This window comes from Poeciliopsis prolifica, unplaced genomic scaffold (assembly GCF_027474105.1).
Source record: "Poeciliopsis prolifica strain line A6 unplaced genomic scaffold, Auburn_PproV2 SCAFFOLD027, whole genome shotgun sequence".
In the NCBI taxonomy this organism is placed as follows: Eukaryota; Metazoa; Chordata; class Actinopteri; order Cyprinodontiformes; family Poeciliidae; genus Poeciliopsis; species Poeciliopsis prolifica.
In genome coordinates this window covers 3,933,103-3,953,289 of record NW_026562402.1, presented here as the reverse complement: position 1 = coordinate 3,953,289, position 20,187 = coordinate 3,933,103, and the positions used below count along the sequence as shown (strand labels likewise).

At 39.6% G+C, this 20,187-nt stretch overlaps 1 protein-coding gene across 5 annotated transcripts in view; it reads right to left on the bottom strand.

Moving 5' to 3' along the window:
• Window positions 1-20,187, bottom strand: part of atp2b3b (ATPase plasma membrane Ca2+ transporting 3b) — a 62,976-nt gene that overhangs the window by 8,577 nt on the left and 34,212 nt on the right. For 2 of the 5 annotated variants that reach the window (XM_055048407.1, XM_055048409.1), the window contains 12 exons: window positions 20,049-20,155; window positions 19,788-19,863; window positions 18,211-18,369; window positions 17,920-18,099; window positions 16,119-16,206; window positions 15,928-16,034; window positions 13,849-14,040; window positions 12,513-12,726; window positions 11,027-11,238; window positions 10,169-10,276; window positions 7,846-8,028; window positions 5,768-5,927 (listed from right to left, as the gene is read on the bottom strand). In XM_055048407.1, coding sequence (XP_054904382.1) covers window positions 5,768-5,927; window positions 7,846-8,028; window positions 10,169-10,276; window positions 11,027-11,238; window positions 12,513-12,726; window positions 13,849-14,040; window positions 15,928-16,034; window positions 16,119-16,206; window positions 17,920-18,099; window positions 18,211-18,369; window positions 19,788-19,863; window positions 20,049-20,155 — 1,786 coding nt within the window. The remainder of the gene's footprint in view (window positions 1-5,767; window positions 5,928-7,845; window positions 8,029-10,168; window positions 10,277-11,026; window positions 11,239-12,512; window positions 12,727-13,848; window positions 14,041-15,927; window positions 16,035-16,118; window positions 16,207-17,919; window positions 18,100-18,210; window positions 18,370-19,787; window positions 19,864-20,048; window positions 20,156-20,187) is intronic. The other 3 variants (XM_055048405.1, XM_055048406.1, XM_055048410.1) reach the window with 2 other exon arrangements.

The window sequence follows — 20,187 nt, the reverse complement described above, 5'->3', positions numbered from 1 at the left end:
ATCCATCAGTGGATTCATCAGTGGATCCATCAGTGGATCTCCTTACAGATTTGCTGATGCTTCTTGTCAGATGTTCATCCTTTCCTTGCTGCTTCTCTATTACTGTACTTTACCTTTTCATTTTATCCATCCATCCATCCATCCATCCATCCATCCATCCATCCATCCATCCATCCATCCATCCATCCATCCATCCATCCATCCATCCATCCATCCATCCATCCATCCATCCATCCATCCATCCATCCATCCATCCATCCATCCATCCATCCACTGTCCATATCAACTTGTCCTTTCAGGGTTGGGGAGCTGATGTCTGTCTCCAGTTGCAATAGGCAGGATAAACAAAGGACATTCGTTTTATTAAACAGTTTCTTAATTACATTACCTATAATTATCTATAAGTATTTGGTTCCTTATCTTTTCCAAAAAGCAAAAAAAAGGTACATGATAAAACTACAGTAAATTATTACTTAGTTTACAATATATCAGGGTTTTTACTAGCATTAGCTTCTGCTAAATACCATGTTGATGAAGAGCATTAACCTTAGCCTTAGCATTAGCTGGGGCTAATTTTAGAATTTGCACAAGCAAATTTTACTAAAGAGGGTGACTGCAAACAAAGTATCAAACTCTTTATCAATACATTTCATTAAGATTTTTGAAAGTAATGCTCTGAAAGTTTAGCTTTTACAACAGCATAAAAGCTAATATAAATGAATTCATAAAAAGTTGATTGTCATGAATTCATTTTAGGACAGTCTATTTGAAGTTGAAGATAAGCTAATGATGACTGTGCCAAAAGCCTAAATTATAAGATTCCCCACCATTTTTTCATTTCTAATGATAGTACAGGGATACAGAGTGCATCAAACTCTCCACTTAATACTGCAGCAGTATTAAGGATGGCAGAAAATGAACTTGGCCTTCACAGTTTCTTTAGCTGGACTCAAACATGATCTGTTCAAAGAGAATTAAAATCAGCTCAGAGAAAGAGGCTGAATTTCTTTTCTTCTGTTCGCAACAACTGACAACTATAGAATAAAGACTGTTGAATATAAATTGAAAGCGTAAAATATGTTGTACCTGTGGTATAAATCGATCCACACATTTACAGGTTTTGTGATTGGCTCTATGAAACCAGCTCCAGCCAGTAAGAATCAATTCAGAGACAGAAACGCTGGGCGAACGTTCAGGATGATTGTCAGCTTAGAAGCAACGCTAACAACAGTCGCCATTTTTATGAGTCAAATTACAGAATGAAACCTTGGGCAACAATATAATTTACAGCATGTCAAAATTTGATCAAACATCAAAACCTGGAATATCAGCTAGTGAATATCGCAAGCCCTGATGGTGACCAGAAGTTCAGAAACTCAAAACATGATCTTCTGATCACGATAGCTAATTTTGCTAGACCATAAATTGTCCCAGACATTATTATGATAAACAATAATATTGTTGTTTTGAGATCGTTTCCAAGTGATACAGTGGAAATAGCAAAGAAATGCAATAAGATTTTCCCAAAGAGCAATAAACTTTAAATTCAATTAACTTTTAACACTGGAACTGGAAGAGAAATAACCAAAACAAATAAACAAAAAACTGAAACAACAAATAAAATGAATTATTTCGTCTCTATAAACAAAACTGTCTTCCAGAAAAGGGGTAATTAGAATGAAGACTTTTGTCATCTAGTTTTTGATAGAAAGAGAAAGAAAATAGAAATGAATGAACTTGTTTCAATTTGTCGTGTGATTAATTGATTTACTGTTTATCATGACAGATCTATTTAACATTCTTAATACATAAGTAGTCACTTGGGCAACAATAGTTCTTTGGGGTGCTGAGTTTCAGACAGTCATGATATGGATGAATAGCTGCCTTAGTAAAAGACAAGTGGACTTCTCTTGTTTCTTGTTTGCTTTGTTGTCACTTGACGAGTCAAGCATGACCCAAGCGGTGCCATGTTGTACTGATCATATATGAACTGCTGCTCTGGTTAAATGAAACCAGAAGCAGCTTCTTCGGTTCAGTATTTATTCGTTTTTGTTCAATGTTCAATCCCCAACACATCTATAAAACAAACAACCTGTGTTCCACATCCAGAATGTTTACATCATCATCTTAAACACAGTGACCCTGAGATGGACCTGCACTGGTGAGTTCTGAGCCAATAAGTTCACTCTTCGGTGTTGGACAGAACATTTGTGTAGTTGCTGTCTAGTTGTGGAGTTCTGAACTGGACTCCATACACCTCTCTGCTGAGCGGACAGCTTTATCTATGGACGGAACCAGAACCGAGACACTGGTTACCAAATCAAACCTGTTAGGGTGACCAGAGGGCTGGAAGTACTTCCTTCATTTGTTTGTGATCTTTGCTGTTCCTGCTGCCCTCTGGGAAAATATTCAGCAGCTTCAAATGCAGAACAGCCAGAGTCCACAACAACTTCATCCCTCATGCCGTAAGACTACTGAACGTCCACTGGCTTAATCTTTTATTGTATATATTTGTAGTGATACTTTTATTATTACTTATTTATTTGATTATTATTGGAGCCTCACAACAAAGTTTTTTTCAATAAATTTTCCATTTTTTAATGTGCAATTAAATGACATTAAAATCTATCTATGTGTATGTTTTGTTCTCTTGGTCTGTGTGTGTGAGTTTTCTATAAAAGTCTTCCTTCCTTCTTGATGTCCATCAGACATAAATAGTATCTGGTTGTCTTTGACATCCTCCATCATAAACCTGATGTTATTCTCCATGAGCTCAGTCAAGATTTCCATTTCCTTGGTTTGGATTTTGACCCAGGCGTTATCCACATGTTTATGCATTTGTATCCAAAACTACTTAGAAATCAGGATACAACAGTGTAGTTGACATTGAAAGCTGTCTCTTTCTGACAAAACCATCGACTTGATGTGGTTCGGTTGTATTATACCAATGCTCTATAGATGAAGCTGGGTCACAAAGGATGAAATTTCAGATAGAAATTAGAAACTGTTCTTCTATTCAAAATATTCTGATGCTTACATGCATTGAGCTGTTGCCATGTGACTGGCTGATTTGCTCTTCAAGCTAACAGACCGTTGAACAGGCGCATCGTTATTTGAATTGAAATGATTAAAATAACCTAAACAAGATCCAATCTTTGGTGAAAACCCTTTATGTTATTAAAATCATAGAACCATTTCATGAGAAAAGGATTTTCAGCAGAATTTTTATTGCCAATGTTAATTAAAGCAGCTCTTGACAAACAGCTTTAGCTTTAAACGTGAGGCTCTGGGCGCTGCAAGCGTGTTTGCATGCTGACTTGAGCATGAAGCATGAATCAGAAAGCGCTCAGAGCTGCAGCCTGGCTGCAGACCCGCCGTTCGTTAAGAGTTTTCAATCCAGCGCCTAGAAATGAATGAAACCAGAGGGCTACACAAACAGCACGATGCTCGTCACCAGCAGGACCCCCCTCCTCTTTGATAGGGATTTGTTGATCATAGCAATTTATCACAATTTCAACTGAAGATATTGTTTAAAGATAATCGAGACTGATACAGATACATAAAGCTCCAGCTACACTCCTTTTCTGAGAGTTCAAACCACTAAAAACATCTGTGTGTTTCACTCGCCTGTGGGCTGCTTGGCAACATGATTCAGAGAGAAGTAAACCTGCATCATGTAAAATACAAATTTAGTTGCATTCCCCTCCTGATTTGTTTGTCTGAGTACGGGACTGAACCACAAAACGGAGGCTGCAAACTATGTCGCAGTCCAGAACTGAGTGACAATCAGAACCAAGCCTGTTAAAAATACACTCAAAGAATTAAAACAGCAAGCAATGAGCTGGCAGAGGCCCGACCTGAGGCTAAGCTCCACACTGACTGAACATCCCTCCTTCAACATTTAGACTATCTTCTTTCATTTGGCAGCCAATTTTTACAAATCTGAACACATTTGTTGTTCATGTTGTTACAAAGAGCCAAAGTGAAGGATGTTTAATCTGAACATGAAGCTCAGGTGTGTCCTCATGACTGTGCAGGATGACAACAATCGACCCAGGCCTTTCTATTTCTACCACCGCAGGTGATGAAGGGAGGAGGGGGATGGGTGGAGGACGGTCAGCGTGGGGCAGAATGAGGTGGGAGGTGGGGAGGGTTTGACGGAGAGGAGCAAGGAAGGTAAGGATAAGCAACTGAGAAGGCAGATGAAGACAACCAAATGAAGAGACAGCACACATGCATGCACACACTTATTCACAGGCATACAAGCACTATTAAGGTAACTGCAAGGGTCAAGCTGCGGCTTACCGACATGTATGCACACGCACTCACATCTTAGCACGCTTCCAAACAGACGCACGCAGAACTGACATTCAAAAAATAAAAAATAAATAAGAGAAAAAAAAGATGAGGTGTGGTAGCTATATTATTAAGAACAAGGGAGGATGACGAAAAGGATGAAGTGAGATCCAAAAAAACGGGGGGTGAAAACAGGATGGAAAAAGGAAGGAAAGTGGACTAAATAAATCTTATCAATATGCTACACATAAGAGCCTGCATTTAGATCCGTTACAATCTAAATAGCTCTACAACAGAACAGCTCTACGTATGAAGAACAATCAGAAGACATTTCGAGGAGTGCTTTTCCGCAAACGGGAACCTGTATCTTTTCATAGATAGAGAACAAAGAAGAAAGAGAGCTGTGATGGTGAGAAAAAGAGGGAGTGTAAACAAAAAAAAAAAAAAAAAAAACCCAGATCAGGACAGAGAGGAAGAAGTCGGGACTTTCTGGAGACGTCGGGGCAGGGTTGGGGGGCGCGGGGTACCCAAACGTGTGACGTCAGAGCTGGAAATACTGTTACATAATTAACCAGTTGACAACATTGCAGAACCAAACAAAAGACAGCAGCAGAGGAAGGAGAGAGGAACCAAGAGTGAGAGGGGAAAAGGGAAGTGCTCCTTATGCTTTTACTCTTAGAAAAAGCAGCGAGGCATGGGCTTTTATACTCGAAGGTTTACATCTTAACACAAGCCATATGGAAGCCATTTGGTGATGAATATGAATTGAATGCAGTGAGATATAATGTACCATTTTTAAAATGTCATCACATGACAGTTACAGAATATTTTCTTTTTTTTTAAGAGTAGAGAAATGACACCACTTGTTAGAGATGTTAGGAGTAAACAAAACCAAAAGAACTACGCTTGACCTCATATGCAAACAGAAGAATAGGTGGTGCAGGAGGAGCTGCTGCTCACTCCCTGAGCTTCAGGACTCCGCTGACATCTGAAAATCAATTGTCTTCTTTTTTTTTAAATTAGTGATCAGTCCCAATCTGTGTTTGAAGAGCGTGTCATGGGTCGCCTCGTACAGAGAGAGAAAGAGTGAGAGAGTGAGCAGTCAGCCGCCTCCTGCACGAACCAACACTCAATGACAAAACGAACTCTGGCCTGAGAGCCACACTGGGATTGGACCAGTCCAGATCAGACCAGAACCACACAGCCGGTCGGGACTGGGTGCTGTTCCAACGGGAGAGTAAGAAGGAAAAGCCAAAAAACAGAGGAGACATTGCACACACACGAGCAGCGGGCGAGCCGGAGGGGACACAACCAGAGAGAGTAAAAATACCGCAGTCCACGTGCCGTGCAGCAGTGTGTAAACATGTGTTTGTGTCTGTGGATGAGTGTGTGCAAGTACCTGGGTGCGTGTGCGTGCGTGTGTATGTGTGTGTGTGTGGGAGATGTGTGTACATGCTTTCGGCGAACTCACTCCCAGGAGCTGGGCTGGTATTGGCTGTTGCGGTGGAGAGAGCTACGTGAGAGGGGGTAGAGATAGTGTTTACGTCGTGGAGCTGACTGAGCACGGAGGAGCGCCGTCTCACTGCTCCCTGAAACGAACCGCTTCGCTTGAATGTGCTCACTACCTCCATCTGCAGGACAGAGACAAAACAGCAGCATCACTCGGTGAGGGCGGGAGGGGCCGGCCTGCGAGTGTGTTCGTGATTAGGGAAATGTTTTCTGGGGGCCTTGGTTCTCTTCCCTTTCCTTTTCCCCTAACCTCACTAAAAACACTGTTATGCAAAAGTCTTGGGTCATCTCTTGTTTGATTACATTTTCCTGCCATGCAGCTGCACTTTCTTCAAATCTTCAAAATTAGTCCTCATCAATAGTTTTCCAAGTTTTCAGAAGATTAAAAAAATATATATGTATTATTTGGAATCGTTTTTTGAAATTCATTAATTTTCAGCTCAGTCTCTGACCATATCCAAATAATAAAATAAAATGGCTCCTAATGTTTTAAAACATTGGATGCAACTGAGACAGGGCTTCTGCAAGTTTCACCATCTTTAAGACCATTTAAGATCATTATGAATGTATAGAAGAGCTAACTCTCCAAAGAAACATAGAAACTTGATCCAGCCTTCTGGCTGTGTAGCTGCTCTAAAAAGCTGGTTAGCCAGCTAGCAATGGTATATTAGCAGGATGTTAGCGATAGCCTCCACCAACCTCACAAAATGCAATTATGATGTCTAATTGTGTCTCAAAATTTGCTTAAGAGGAAAGTCTCACAAGATAAAAATAAAAAGAACATAATAAAAGCCAACTTGCTTAAATGCTATGATGCTATAAGAACTTTTATTTGACTATATGCAGATGACAGGCAAAGCCAGTGTGGCTTCAAAGAAAATTATTTTTTGCACAGATTCAAAACTTTATATCTGCAAAAAAAAAATCTCCACCCACTGATTTGGGTGGAGGATTATGGTCTATCAAATATGTGCTCTCATATTTAAAAGTTATCTAGAAATAGTCTACCAAAGATACATCTATGCTTTTTAAAAGATGTGGGCCCAGGGCAGACCTACCCAGCTATTGAGACCTCTTTACAAGATGACAAGAAAATCTGGCTGCTCAAGTGGAAAAGACTTGGTTTAAGGTGGTATAGGCCTATTTGCATATTTCTGTGTTCAGAGCAAACACTCTCATTGACGACTGAGCACATGTAAGGGAGGCACTTAAGAAGCTCTGAGAAGAGCTTGCATTCATGCAGGTAAATGTTCATCTTCACATACGACACTGAGATCATTAGATAAAAAACTCAAGCACCTTGGAGACTAAGAATCATCCTTTCCACACACACACACACACATTCATACACCCAACATTATCCCCCCCCACCCTCCTCACACACACGCACATGTGCGGCAACACACACTCGCACAACCCCCCCACCCCCTACACACGCACACAGGAACACAGATAAACAGCCACAGCATTTATCCCCCTCATGGTGACCATGTGCTTCTCTGGTACCACTTCCAAGATAGAGAAACCCATTTCGAGAGGATTTAGGTAGAACAGAAATGTCAGCTGTGTCGGAGAGAAAAGAAATTATTATGTTTGGCACAATACAGAAGAACAGCAGAGACTGGATGAGATAGACTGACTTTTGAAGAGTAAGAACAAGTCAGATAAAGACCATGAAGTTTTCTACAATTGCTCAAAAATAAAGAGAGGTTCTAAGAAGTTCTTTATCTCTTTACAAAAGTCTGCTTCGTTAGCATGAGAAGACCATGATACTGGCAGTTTATTTGGGTTTGTGCAACCTTACACAAGTAATGCTGAATGATTTGCATTCATTTATTAACCACTTGATGAAAGTAGTGCAAACATCATGCACAATAAATTGCTCAGGTGCAGATGTCCTTTTTCGGTAAATCTCCTCAAACAAACTGCACACGTGTCATGGCCGAGTGAAGGTTCAGGTTGAAATGCCTGGGTGTCCGTGTGTGCTCCTGTGACAAAGTAATGGTTACGGATTGAACTGGAGGTCCGGTCATGTGGTACCTGAGTCTGGATACGGTTGAGGCCTCTGAACCACAGGATCTGTCCGCGACGCAGCTCTCGCTCAGCGCAGTCAATCTCCTCCTCATCCTCCGCCAGCTCCTCTCCTTCCTCCTCCCCAGGCTCCAGGCCCAGCCCAGCTTCTTTCAGACATGGCAGCCGCTCTGTTGGCACGGTGGCAATCACCTGTGAAACACATTTGTTGGTATTAATACAATCAGTTCAGTGATTATAAAGGAGAAACAAAGCAGTTCTGGATAAGGCCAGATTATAATCCTGCCAATTTCAGAATAAATATTCAAGGTTCAGTATTTGTGTATTCAACTATTTGCGGATTTTTGTGTGGAGCACAACTCCAAATTAAATATGAGAATTTGCCAATTATTGGTTCTACTTCTGTGAAAAATAATCAAAAACAAATATAGATTGGGAAGTAAAACTATCTAGCAGAGTAGCCTGGAGTGAAAATAAAGATAACTGTGAATGTTAGCTTCTTGGCTAAAACAGTTTCTGTTGCATCTATGAAGGCATAATAAGGTAAATTTGATGTTTGAACCAATAAAATAGTTAGAAGCATTTTTAGTGGCGCTCTCTAGTGTCAGCAGGTTTTAGTTAATCGAGGGCATTTCTGGTATTATGGTATCTCTTTCTTTTATGAAAGAGAAGATTGAAAATATCAACGTGCAGGAAAATAGTCAAAACCTTATCTTACTATATTTTTTCTAATAGCTGGCACTGACTAAAGTGCTTCACATCTCCAAATTTGAGACCAACAAGAAAAGACGATTTGTGTCACTGTTTTTCAGTACCTACAAAATACAGTTTATGAATAATGATTAATATTAATGCCTGAATGTGAATGTATTTCTGCAATGATTTTTTTAATTTTTATGCTTATGATAGTTTAAATAAATTTTTTAAGTGCCCTTTTTGTGGTTGATGGATTTTGGAGGCATCTCTGGGGCCTTTGGGTGAAAAACATTTCCTCCTTGCTGAAATGTGGTTAGTGTGACAGTCAGAAAACACATTCCTGCTTGTGGCATGACGTGCCACCCACCTGGTCCCACTCCAGAGTCTTTTAGGGAAAAATTCTTCATTTATTTCATTGCATCTCTTCCTGCAATACCTGAGAATAAGACCTTTTCTACAAACCCCTAGAAAACAGTGTTTCCGTATCCTTCTGCTGGGAAATTCCCACAGCCACACAAAGCAAGTAACCTCAGTTTGTATTTGCTGTTTTGCCGATACTTCATCAGATCCAGATCCATCCAAACACTCAACTGTGCACAGAACTGCGATGCCAGGGGCGGGAAGTATGAAATCTATTTTGATGATTCGAGATGCGGAAATGGCAGATTCTGACCCAATTAACAAATGTCAAAACTCAATTATCTTCATGTTAATTTATGACCTAATTTTGAGTAATGCAGATGGCGGAACTCAGTCGCCAGACAGTTCATATACGCAGGATCCTGTTTCCTCTGCATGAAGGAGAAAATGACTTACAGAAGCCACACCACATGCAGGCTATGCAAACTAAAAGGAGCATTTCAGAACACAAGTATAAGGGACTTTATAAGAAGTTTCAACATGAAGGCAGAAGACACAGCTGAACCAACCTGAGGCAGTAAACTGGAAGAGTAGCTGTGTCAAAGTTCCCCTTAACTCAGAGTGTCGATATAATACGCAGGTAAGATGGACATACTGTGATGGCTCTTGACACAGAATGCTGAACACTATAACTGGTGAGGAAAAGACTCCAGCAACATTTTAAATAGTGGGAAAACAACTTGATGTAGATAAAGTCAGAGTTGAGGTTTTAAGGAAGCCAAGTCCTTCTTGCACAGGGGAAGTCATTCCTCTCCACTAGATTCTCTTAGAGTCTCTGGTGAATTTCAGTAGTTAAAAAGTTTGAACTTTTGAAACTAATAATAAACTAAACTTAATGAACTGTTTGATAACTAGGACTAATTTGAATGTATGTGTAATTGATTGGAAATATTTTTTAAAACCATTTTGTACTAGTGTCAGTTTCTTTTTTTTACACTAGAAACTCACATTACAGCTCTGTGTAAGTCTTATTACAGCACATATGTTTTCTTCTTATATTAGATTTTTTAAAAGATGTGTGAGAAATTATAAAAGAGCTTAGGAAAAGAAGTTGACCAACTGGACAAAATTTTCTAACACAGTTGCCACTACACTGGGCCGTTGGGCTCCATCAGAGAAGACTTAGTTTATGAATATTTCCTTTGGTCTCCTCTGAGGGAAACCCAGGCTGATCACTGCTGACTGATAAGACACAGCAGGCTGAGAAGCTTCCTACCTGCCCCCACAGCAGCTCTCCAACACCCACAAACAGACACCAGAGCCACTGCTCCACATTGAGAGGGGCGCAGCTGAAGGGCTTCCCTCCCCACTGCACGATCACAATCTGCAGCAGAAGCACAAGGTAGGAGAATGTCATCACTCTGACACATGGAAACACGCAGCAGAGCTGCACACAGCAGCCGTCACTGGAATAATTATGAAACACAAAATGCTTCGCCTGGTTTAGTCACTGTAGATTTCTGACAGTGTTTGTCAAGTGTATCACTACAATATTTATAATATTACAATAATTTTTATACTCCAGCAAACATTTGTCATTTAAAAATTTTGTCCTTCTTCAAACTCAAATTTCCAGTGTTTTCAGTCCTTGAGGTTTCTATTAAAGCATGAAACAAGTCCTGACAGGTTGCAGATATTTCTACAAATATTTCTTAAAATATAGCCAAAACCAGAAAGAGGAAGGATGCAAAGAAGTGATGAGGAAAGAGTGATAGAAAGGTAGAAAAGGAAAAAAAAACACAAGGGAGGAAAGAAGAAACAAATTAAGGGAGGTGTGATATAAGGATGGAAAGGAAGAAATAAATTGAATGTACAACACAAGAAGTGAAGAACAGATGGAAAGAAGAAAGAAAGAAAGAAAGGGGAGTAGAAGAAAGACACAAGGAAGTGAGGCAAGACTCAGGAAGTGAAAAAAGAAAGGAATATATTGCCTTGAGACAGTAAGTGCTGTGAATTGGGCTCATATAGATAAATTGCATTTAAATTTAATTGAAATTGAATTAAAAGCAAAACACTATACAACAAACATAGCAATATGTTTTTTTTTGAATGTCTGTCAAAGGGTTAATATGACCTGCACTGCAAAGGTCCCCAAAACAATGGAGCAGAAGATGGGATTGCCAAATATGCCGTCAAAGACATTTCTCTCTCCGTGGATCTTGCGAGCGTTGATCTCGTTGAAAAGCTGCATGAGGACGAAGGTGTTGAAGATGATTGTGTAGTGCTCAGAGGGCGGGGAGTGGAGCGGCGCGTTGCGACCGCTGTCGATGTTAAACATGCGCTCGCCTGGTGGGTGAAAGAGAGGAAACATTATGCTGCAATTGTCTGTGTTTTGGTTTGCAGCTCAAAACTTGGCCACTGCCAGTTTAGTACTTCATTTTGCATAGAAAATGTTCTTAGACAGAAATCTTCTTACACTGATTTAAACAGTGAACTGAACTTAATGCACCGTTTGTTATCTGTCATTTGGATTGTATGTATAATTGGACTGAAGGGATTTTTTTTATGCCTTCAGATGACGTGTTGTGAATTAGTGCTATATAAATAAACTGAAATGAATCTAAACTGAACAAATGAACTAGTATTGGAAGCTAAGCAAATCGGTTCAGTTTCAAACTGGATCAATTGGTACTTCTTTTCACCAGGTGCCTGTCAAAATTAATGATGTCAAAACACAGGAATTCAATTTGAATAAGATTTTAATATTTTATAGTTTAGTTGAAAATATGCTATCCAACAGACGATCAACTGAACGATCTTATTATGATATTAATTAGCTTCTTCTGAATCTTAAAAACATGATATATTTGATCATCTGCTGTAAAAACATTTTTCACACACAATGCAGAGAAATGCTTTCAGCTACAGGTCAACCTAGTGTTGTAAAAAACACTAACCACTAACTAATACAAGGTTTACCAAAAGCAGCTTAATTCTCAGAAGGCTTTAGAAAGCCTGGATAACTATTCTAGCAGCCACTTTGAAATTCTGAATCCTCTGAATAAAACCCAGAGAGTTTGCTGCACGAGTAAAGGACATAACTCTTTATTTTTATTTGGATTTTCCTGCTGTCCTTGGACATCTATTGTCCTTGAAGTTACATGTCCAGAAAAAGCCCGTTATACTCACTTGAAGAGAAGTGAAATAAAAACAGCCATGTTGCGTGTCGCTGTTCGTTTGAGCATTCTCAAGCAAGTATGACCAGGCCAATTACCAACAGCAGACATCCAGTGAGTCAGACCCTGCTAGGCTGGCTGGCTATTTGTGTGTGTGTCTCTACTTGGGCAGAATTATGTTCTGTTGCTTTCTTTGACAAAAGTAATCTGACATTTTCAGTTGCACAAACAACATCCATGTTTGAACTTGTGAATATATCTTTTCAACTTTAGCTTGAGCGGGGAAATAGTTTCTCCCATTTGGCACTTTCTATGTCACTTTCAGTCTTTCCAGGTTAACTTTCTATGAACTGCAAGAAGGTTTAGATTGGCTGCATGCTTAGATGGATAGATAGTTAGAATGGATTGGGAACTTGGTAAAAATGCATTTGCTTGAATTTGTACCTATAAACAGCAGCGTAAAGATGATGACCAGCTGGTACACTCCGTGGCCGAGGATGTTCTTCATCATGGTGAGAGAGATGAGCGGGTTGTTTCGGCCGTAGGGTTTTCGTAGCAACAGGGCTTCAGTCGGGGGCTCGGTGGCCAGAGCGAGCGAGGCAAACGTGTCCATGATCAAATTCACCCAAAGCATCTGCACCGCCTTCAGAGGAGAATCCTGCAGAGACATTTTCCTGTTTCACAAACCATGTTGAGATGATACAGAGGTCTATGGCTATCAGACTCATTGTTGAAATGTAGGGCTGAAATGATTGATCAGATTAATTGGGATTAATTGATTATTGAAATAATTATTAAGTAATTTAGGAATCAGTCATTAAATGGAGTATACATCCTCTAAAATTGAATGCCTTGATTTTGGGCCTTTGTCTTTGTTTTGGAAACTTTATTAAAAAGTGATGGTGACAGAGCACTGAGAATCTCCCTCCTGGAAATGCTTTCAAAAATCACTCCCTCAAAATCTACTTAGACTGATTAGACCTCTGCACTGAGCAGCAAAACCTTCAAACATAATTTCAGATTATCATGAAACATTTTTTATATATTAGTGAAAGTACCCAGGAAGAATGTTCAACTTTTGGCATTAAAATCAACTCCGAATTAGACAAGAGTAGAAATGTAAAAATATGGAAGAGACAAACCTGGGCCTGATGACGGTTAATTAAACACGCAACTTGTAAAGTTTGAGACATTTACCATAAATGTATGGTAAGTACATTTATGGTAAATGTATTTACATAAATGTATTTATGTAATAAATACATTTATTACATAAATGTATTTATGTAATAAATGTATTTATTTTAATCAAGTCTTGATTAAAATCTCGTCTTGTGTTGCCCTGTGTCCCACATTACCACATACATGTTGCTCTGTTATATTGCTTCTGTCACAGATCCAGTTGTTTTATTTGTGATATACCTGTCATATAACTTTATTTTAATAACAGTTATATGAAGAAAATTCTATGTATTTTTAACACATACATCCATGTGTGCAGTTTGACATTCCTTTCAAATGAATGACTGTGATTCTTTGCAAGTGCCAGGACATCTCTGCTTACAAAGGGTAGTTTAAAAATGCAATAAAAGCATTTCCTGCTTTGCCTTGTCATCCCAGATTTAAGGTGAGTGAATCTTCCAGAAGTGACATTTATGTGTCCGCATTATGTATAGGCGTATGTGTGTGTGTGTGTGTGTGTGTGTGTGTGTGTGTGTGTGTGTGTGTGTGTGTCTTTGCATGTTTGTCAGCATGTATAAGTGTTAAGAAATATGTCCACCTGAGTGATGCATGCCCCAGTGAAGGCCACGATGACCGCTACTACGTTGACCGTGAGCTGGAACTGCAGGAACTTGGAGATGCTATCGTAGACATTTCGTCCCCACATCACGGCCTTGACAATGCTGCTGAAGTTGTCATCAGTCAAGATGATGTCGGACGCCTCTTTAGCCACGTCTGTCCCGGCGATACCCTGGCAGAGATTGAGACGGAGTGAGAGGAACACGACTCATGACATGATTCATGCGAGCGTTCAAGCATCCAAATTACTTTGGAATGCCACTGTCTCGATATCGTGTTGCTCTGCCTCTGAGCGCTGCCACTTGGCGTGAGTAAGCGCATTGACTGTAGAACCTTTCGGGCCGGGAGGACCCACGACCTTATGTGTGTTTCGGCCTCTTGTGTAAAATAAAAACTTGTAACAGAGAACAAGAGAACTGTAAAGGCAGTTGCCTCTTTTAGTCACTGACAGCTAAACCACCTGCCAAATTTAACCAACAAGTCATGTCAGAAATCCATTGGCTGACAGAGGGATGTGACATGAGTCAAGGTTCACTTCAGTCACTGTGGAGGTCTTCCTCAGACAGCAATCAGCTGGTTCACAATCTGTGTAGAGGACGGAGAGATCAACCCTCCAATTTCTAAAACTTTCATCCATAAAAAGCTCAAGTCTGATCTGGTTGATACTGGATGTTTTAGAAGTGACAATCAAGGAGAAAGAGGTCTTTTTCACTGCAAACACATCATTTTACCAAGTATTGTGATTCCTCTTGATTGTTTTGCCGACACCGAATCATCATAGGCCGTAATTTTTTATTTTTTTATTTTAACAAACATTTTGTTTATTCAGTCCCAAAAGCTTCCCCCCTGAGCTGATCTCTCTACTTTGAGCCCTCATTTGAATCTTGTTGTCGCCAACTTAGGTGTTCAGATAGATGCCTGCAGGTTTGATAGCAACAATAATGCTGTGATAAAATCATCCTCTTTCATTTGTAATCCATCCTTTCAAAACCTTCTGGTTGGATTATTGTTCCTCTTTTTATTAACAGAAATTAGTGAGGTCACTTCCAGTGCAGCATGCTTCTTAATGGGTGCAATCAAATAGGAGAACATCAGTCCAGCGTTAGCCTCTTTGCACTGGCTGCTTGTAAATTTCAAGGTCAGTCATAAAGCTCTTTAACTTGTTTCTTAAGTCTCTTGATGCACCAGCATGTTTTTCCAGTCTGTTGCACCCCTAAGCCTCCTCCCTTGGGTTACCTGACCAGATCCTCCAGGAGGCTCTTAAGTCACAGAGGAAACTGAGAGGTGATCAGTTTTTCTCTGTTGTGGTCCCAAAGCTCTGAAAAGAGCTGCCTCGACACATAAGACAAACTCCCTCAGTTGAGAATTTAAAATCTCGCTTGAAAACCCACTTTTAATAATTTAACTTTTAACATAATGTCAATCCTGTATGACTGTACTGTTTGCTCAGATTTGATTGTGCTACGTTAGTCATTACAATTTTAATTGTGTTTGTGCAAAAGTACTATTTTGCAGTACTTTGGTCAACCATGTGATCTTTTTTAAGAGTGTTACATAATAAACATGGTAAAGTTTTACAAAACCTGGAGTGTGGAAAATCAGCTGCAAAATCATAATTGTTGAATCGCCAGATTTTAGATGAAAACACAATTTAAATAAACAATATTTTATATAATTTACATAGATTATATATACATTTCTACATTTATAAAATGCAAAGTTAATATAAAAAAATACAGAAGTAATGTCCTTCACATTTTTGTAAATGAACAACATAATTTTCTGAGTTTGAAACAAATTAACCACATAATTTGAGTTTAATAACATAAAAAAAAATAAGGACATAAGGACTACTGCCATTCTGCTGTGGTAATTCATGCACATTTGCAGGAAACGAGCCATTTTTTCTGTCCACAAAGTGCCAATTCCACATCAGCCTGGCCCAGCACATAAAGAGCCACTTAAAGCTTCAGCTGTAAACACACCAACACAAATGGAGGCATAGTGGGCCTTTAGCAGCTCATGAACATTATAGGTGAATAATTATGGATCAGCTTACCATGGCAAAGCCCACATCAGCCTTCTTCAAAGCTGGTCCGTCATTAGTCCCGTCTCCTGTTACCGCGACAACCTGCCTCTGTTCCACAACGGTGCTGTCAATGATGCCTGGAGGAGAGCAAAACAGGCTCAAAATGTTCCTGTGATCTCTAAACACACTTGTGCTTCGGTGTTCAAACCCTGGAGCCTCACCTTTAACCAGTGTGTGCTTGTCTGTCGGCGAGGACCGAGCCAGTACGCGCAGCTTGGGCCAGATTTTATCTATACGTTCCTGTTCAATCTGTAGACGAGAAGGAAGCACGTGTGATGAAGATTAACACAGAAGAACCAACTCAGCGGTGCTTCGCTAGATGTCACTGTTAATCCTGGGCTCTATGGAGGAACCAGGATCAGAGAGACACTGCGCTCTGAGCTCCCATTCAATCAGCCGCAGACGGCTGGCATAATTAGGATTTACACCTACGTTTTAGGGAGTATATTTAAATTCACACTCCTTAGAAACGCAAAGCCACACCACTAATCAGTGAGCTATCTCATTAAGCATTCTGCTAAATTCAAATTATACAGCTAAATGGGCTGGATGAAAGTATTCTGAATAAATGTTGTTTTTAATTCTGTGCTCTGACCTCAGTGGATTCAGCAACTTCAGGACAAAGCTGCAATAGAAACCTTATTGTGGTGAATATTTCACTCTATTTCCATTTCCATTTCTTAGAGTAATCAGCCTGTCTTTGTGTTGCCACCTTTCATACATTTTTCAATAGAAAAAGAAATGAAAAGCTGTACAGTTAAGTGCCTTTATACACAATAATATTTTTAAAAGAGTCACTTTTCCAGAGCACTCATATACGGACAAGAAATGGCTAACATTTACCGATACTGATGCCAATAAAACCATTTTCTTTGTCTGACGACTGACATCATTTCTTACTGAAGAGATTCTGTTAGAAATATCAAGAACACTCTTTTGTGCAAATCTTCTTACAAATAGAAGAAAACTTTAAGTTATAAATTGTCAAGGTTATTTTGTCTGAAGTTTTAAAGACGAAGCAGTGATTTGTCAGAAGTTGTTTAAACAACGTGAAATATTTTGAGTTTATTCAGTGAGACTTTCAGCTGATACAAGAATGCTGCTTTGATTTGTTTTATGTTATCAATTTCCAATCAATCTGTGCATGTTTTAAAATAATCTTCGAGTCCTATCTTACAAAAACGCCTCTCCCACACAGTATGACGTCACCTCTGCTTCTAATGTGAATGACTAAAGACAGCACAGATGAGGAAGGCTAGAAAAAGCTTTTGAATGTCGTTCTGGTATCTTTTTATGTCATTTTTTTTTTTAACTAGAGCAACAGGAGGCCAGAAATAAATGTACAAATCCTCCCTGGCGAAAGGGCGTCTGAGAACTAAATCTACAAATTACGATGAAGAGACACTTTTAATTGTTTTTAAATTAAGCTTCATATCAGTCAGACTTCTTTAAATGACTCCAATAGAAAAATTGTTTTACTTTGGCTGCTATTTTTTATGTTGCAAATTTTTATTATAGTAAGAAGTCATAAAAACTATATCGCCTAATGGCAATTTATATCTATCAGAAATTGAATTTGAATTTATTTCATAAGGGACAGTGCATATTAATCAACATGAGTCCATTTGAACGACCTTGTAAATATGCCAGATTTAGAGACAAGAGATAATTTTCATCTGTAGTTCCCTGGTGGTTTGGTATTAATTTAAATACAATCTATCTGTAATTACTTATAAGTAAAAGGAAAAAAAACATCTAGTTAAGTCCTGAAACAGGACCTGAGAGGAGCTTCATCCTGCATCTACAGCAGCTAAAAATGAGCTTTGAAACATCCGAAAGAACTAGATTGATCATGAAGAAACTAGGATTGTTTTTAAAACGTCTGTATTGTACATACAGAAAGAAATGCATCTTGGTTGGAGCATTGAAGTTCCTTTTAACTTGACGGAGACCCAAACTTGCCTCCCCCTTCTCGTTCCTGATTCGCCGGTTAAACTCTTTTCCCTCCAGACAGATGAACTCATCTCCAGGGTGTATGATGCCGCACTTGGCAGCAATGGCCCTTGCTGTATTAATGTTGTCACCAGTGACCATCCGCACTGTGATACCCGCGCGCTGACACTTCCGGATGGCTTCAGGCACCTTGAAAAGGCCAAAGGAATTTATTTAGACAGAAACAACATGCCAATCATATTTCAGATTTAAAAGATTTCATGTACTGCAAAACTTCAGGACCCCGTCAGAGCCACGTACCTCGGGCCGAACAGGGTCCTCTATTCCAACCACAGTGATGCAGGTCAGCTCTGTCACAATTTCCGCCTCATTGTCCCATTCTGGCTCCGGATTTGATGGCAGATCACGGTAGGCGATGCAGATGGTCCTCAATCCCTCACAGGCCATTGGTTCAATCACCTAGCAGTCAATTAATAAAACACATCACAATGCTGACTTCACCAGTCATTTAGATTCCGATATGTAAAGCAGACATGAGGTTTGAGGTGTATTCATGATGGATCCAATGTGACGCAGCTGAAGGGAAAGACCCCCGGCTTGCCGCAGACGGCACAGCGTGACACAGAAACGAGGTGACATGAAGCTGCCACAACGCAAACTCAACTACTGAGCTGGAATCAAGTCGTGGAAGGAGCAGTTATTTTTCTCACGGCACAAACTGTGTTCATCATGAGCCAAATTTAGATGTGTCCGCCTGTCAGTCAGTTACACCACGCTTGGGCTGCAAACTCTCAGAAAATTCACAAATACATGCATTTGTTTGCTAACATTTGTATTACAGTAAAGCAGATGGAGCTATTTTGACATGTAACAAGACTGTTAAAATAGCACATTTGAAAATGTAAGTCTGCCAAAGCTGAAGTCACATTTTTGTTTAAATGTCATGTTTGTGGAGGTTTGAATAACCTTAGTGTAAAAATGAAAGCTTAAACCGTGAATGTGGACAATAATTTTGATCAAAGTAATCAGACAGCGTCAGCTGCAGTGCACTCTTTACAACATTATCGAGTTTTATGTGCTCTCTGTCTACCTGGTTTTAGTGAGAACATGAGCAGCAGCATTCTGGATCCGCTGCAGCTGCCTGATGTTTTTAGGCAGACTTGTAAAGATGCTGTTACAGTAATCAATGTGACTAAAGATAAATGCATGGATGAGATTCTCTGGATCTTGCTGGGACATCAACCCTTTAATCCTGAAAATGTTCAGAAAATTATGGCACATCCACACATTGATTTGTTCTAAGCTTGCATGGGTCACCTTGAGGTGTGAAACTGTCCTTAATGGAACCATAAACCTCAACCAGAAAACTCAGAAAGGGAACATATGGTTAATGCAGCAGGTCAATGATCTGAACACCAGCAAGGTCAAAAATCTTGATTTTGTAGTGGCCTGGTCAGATTAGACTGAAGTCAAGCAAACCCTGGCAGGGAGAGATGGCACAGCCAACTATCAGGTTTAAAAGCAGGTACTTAAAAGCTATAAATGTGCCACCAAATTTGTATTTGCTATATTGCTAAGTGTAAGCTGAAAAGATCAAGCTGTTCATTTTTGCAGCAATTTCATTTAAAAAGAAGAATGAAATCTAGTTCAAATATAGCAGCAATGAGGAATTCTGAGTCACAGCATTTCTTTGAAATTATGAATATGATCTGCAGAGCCTCTCGCCTGCTTCCCCACTGAACAACTTTTAATCAAAGTTCAGCTCGGGTTTACCACCAGGAGATGTACTTTTACAGTTCATCAGTGTCTGTCTCCAGAACTATTGTCTCTGATTATAGAGTTAAATGATTAAATATGCACCCATGAATCAGCCTCACCTGTTTGACCATCTCATCTCTGTCACGTGGACGAAAACTGCGAGGTTCTCCATTGGCATCCAGGATGTAGGAACACCTGAGAGAGAAAACAAAGAATGACATTTTTGGCGATACACTGAAACTTTTCGCTAAACTTCAACACAATTTGCTTTCATTCGCTGCTTTTGGACATCTTTGATTGACGAGAAAGCAAATCAGTGGGACTGAATTTTAAAACAGCTGTAATAAAAATGAAGGACTTGAATTGAAAGCACCACTCACTTTTTCAATAGGATTTCAGAGGCTCCTTTGCTGTAAAGGCGGAAGGTACCATCAGGCAGCTTGATCACCGTACTCATAGATTTGCGCACTGAGTTGAATGTGTACACCTGAGAGAGAAAGATGATTGATAAAGAGGAAC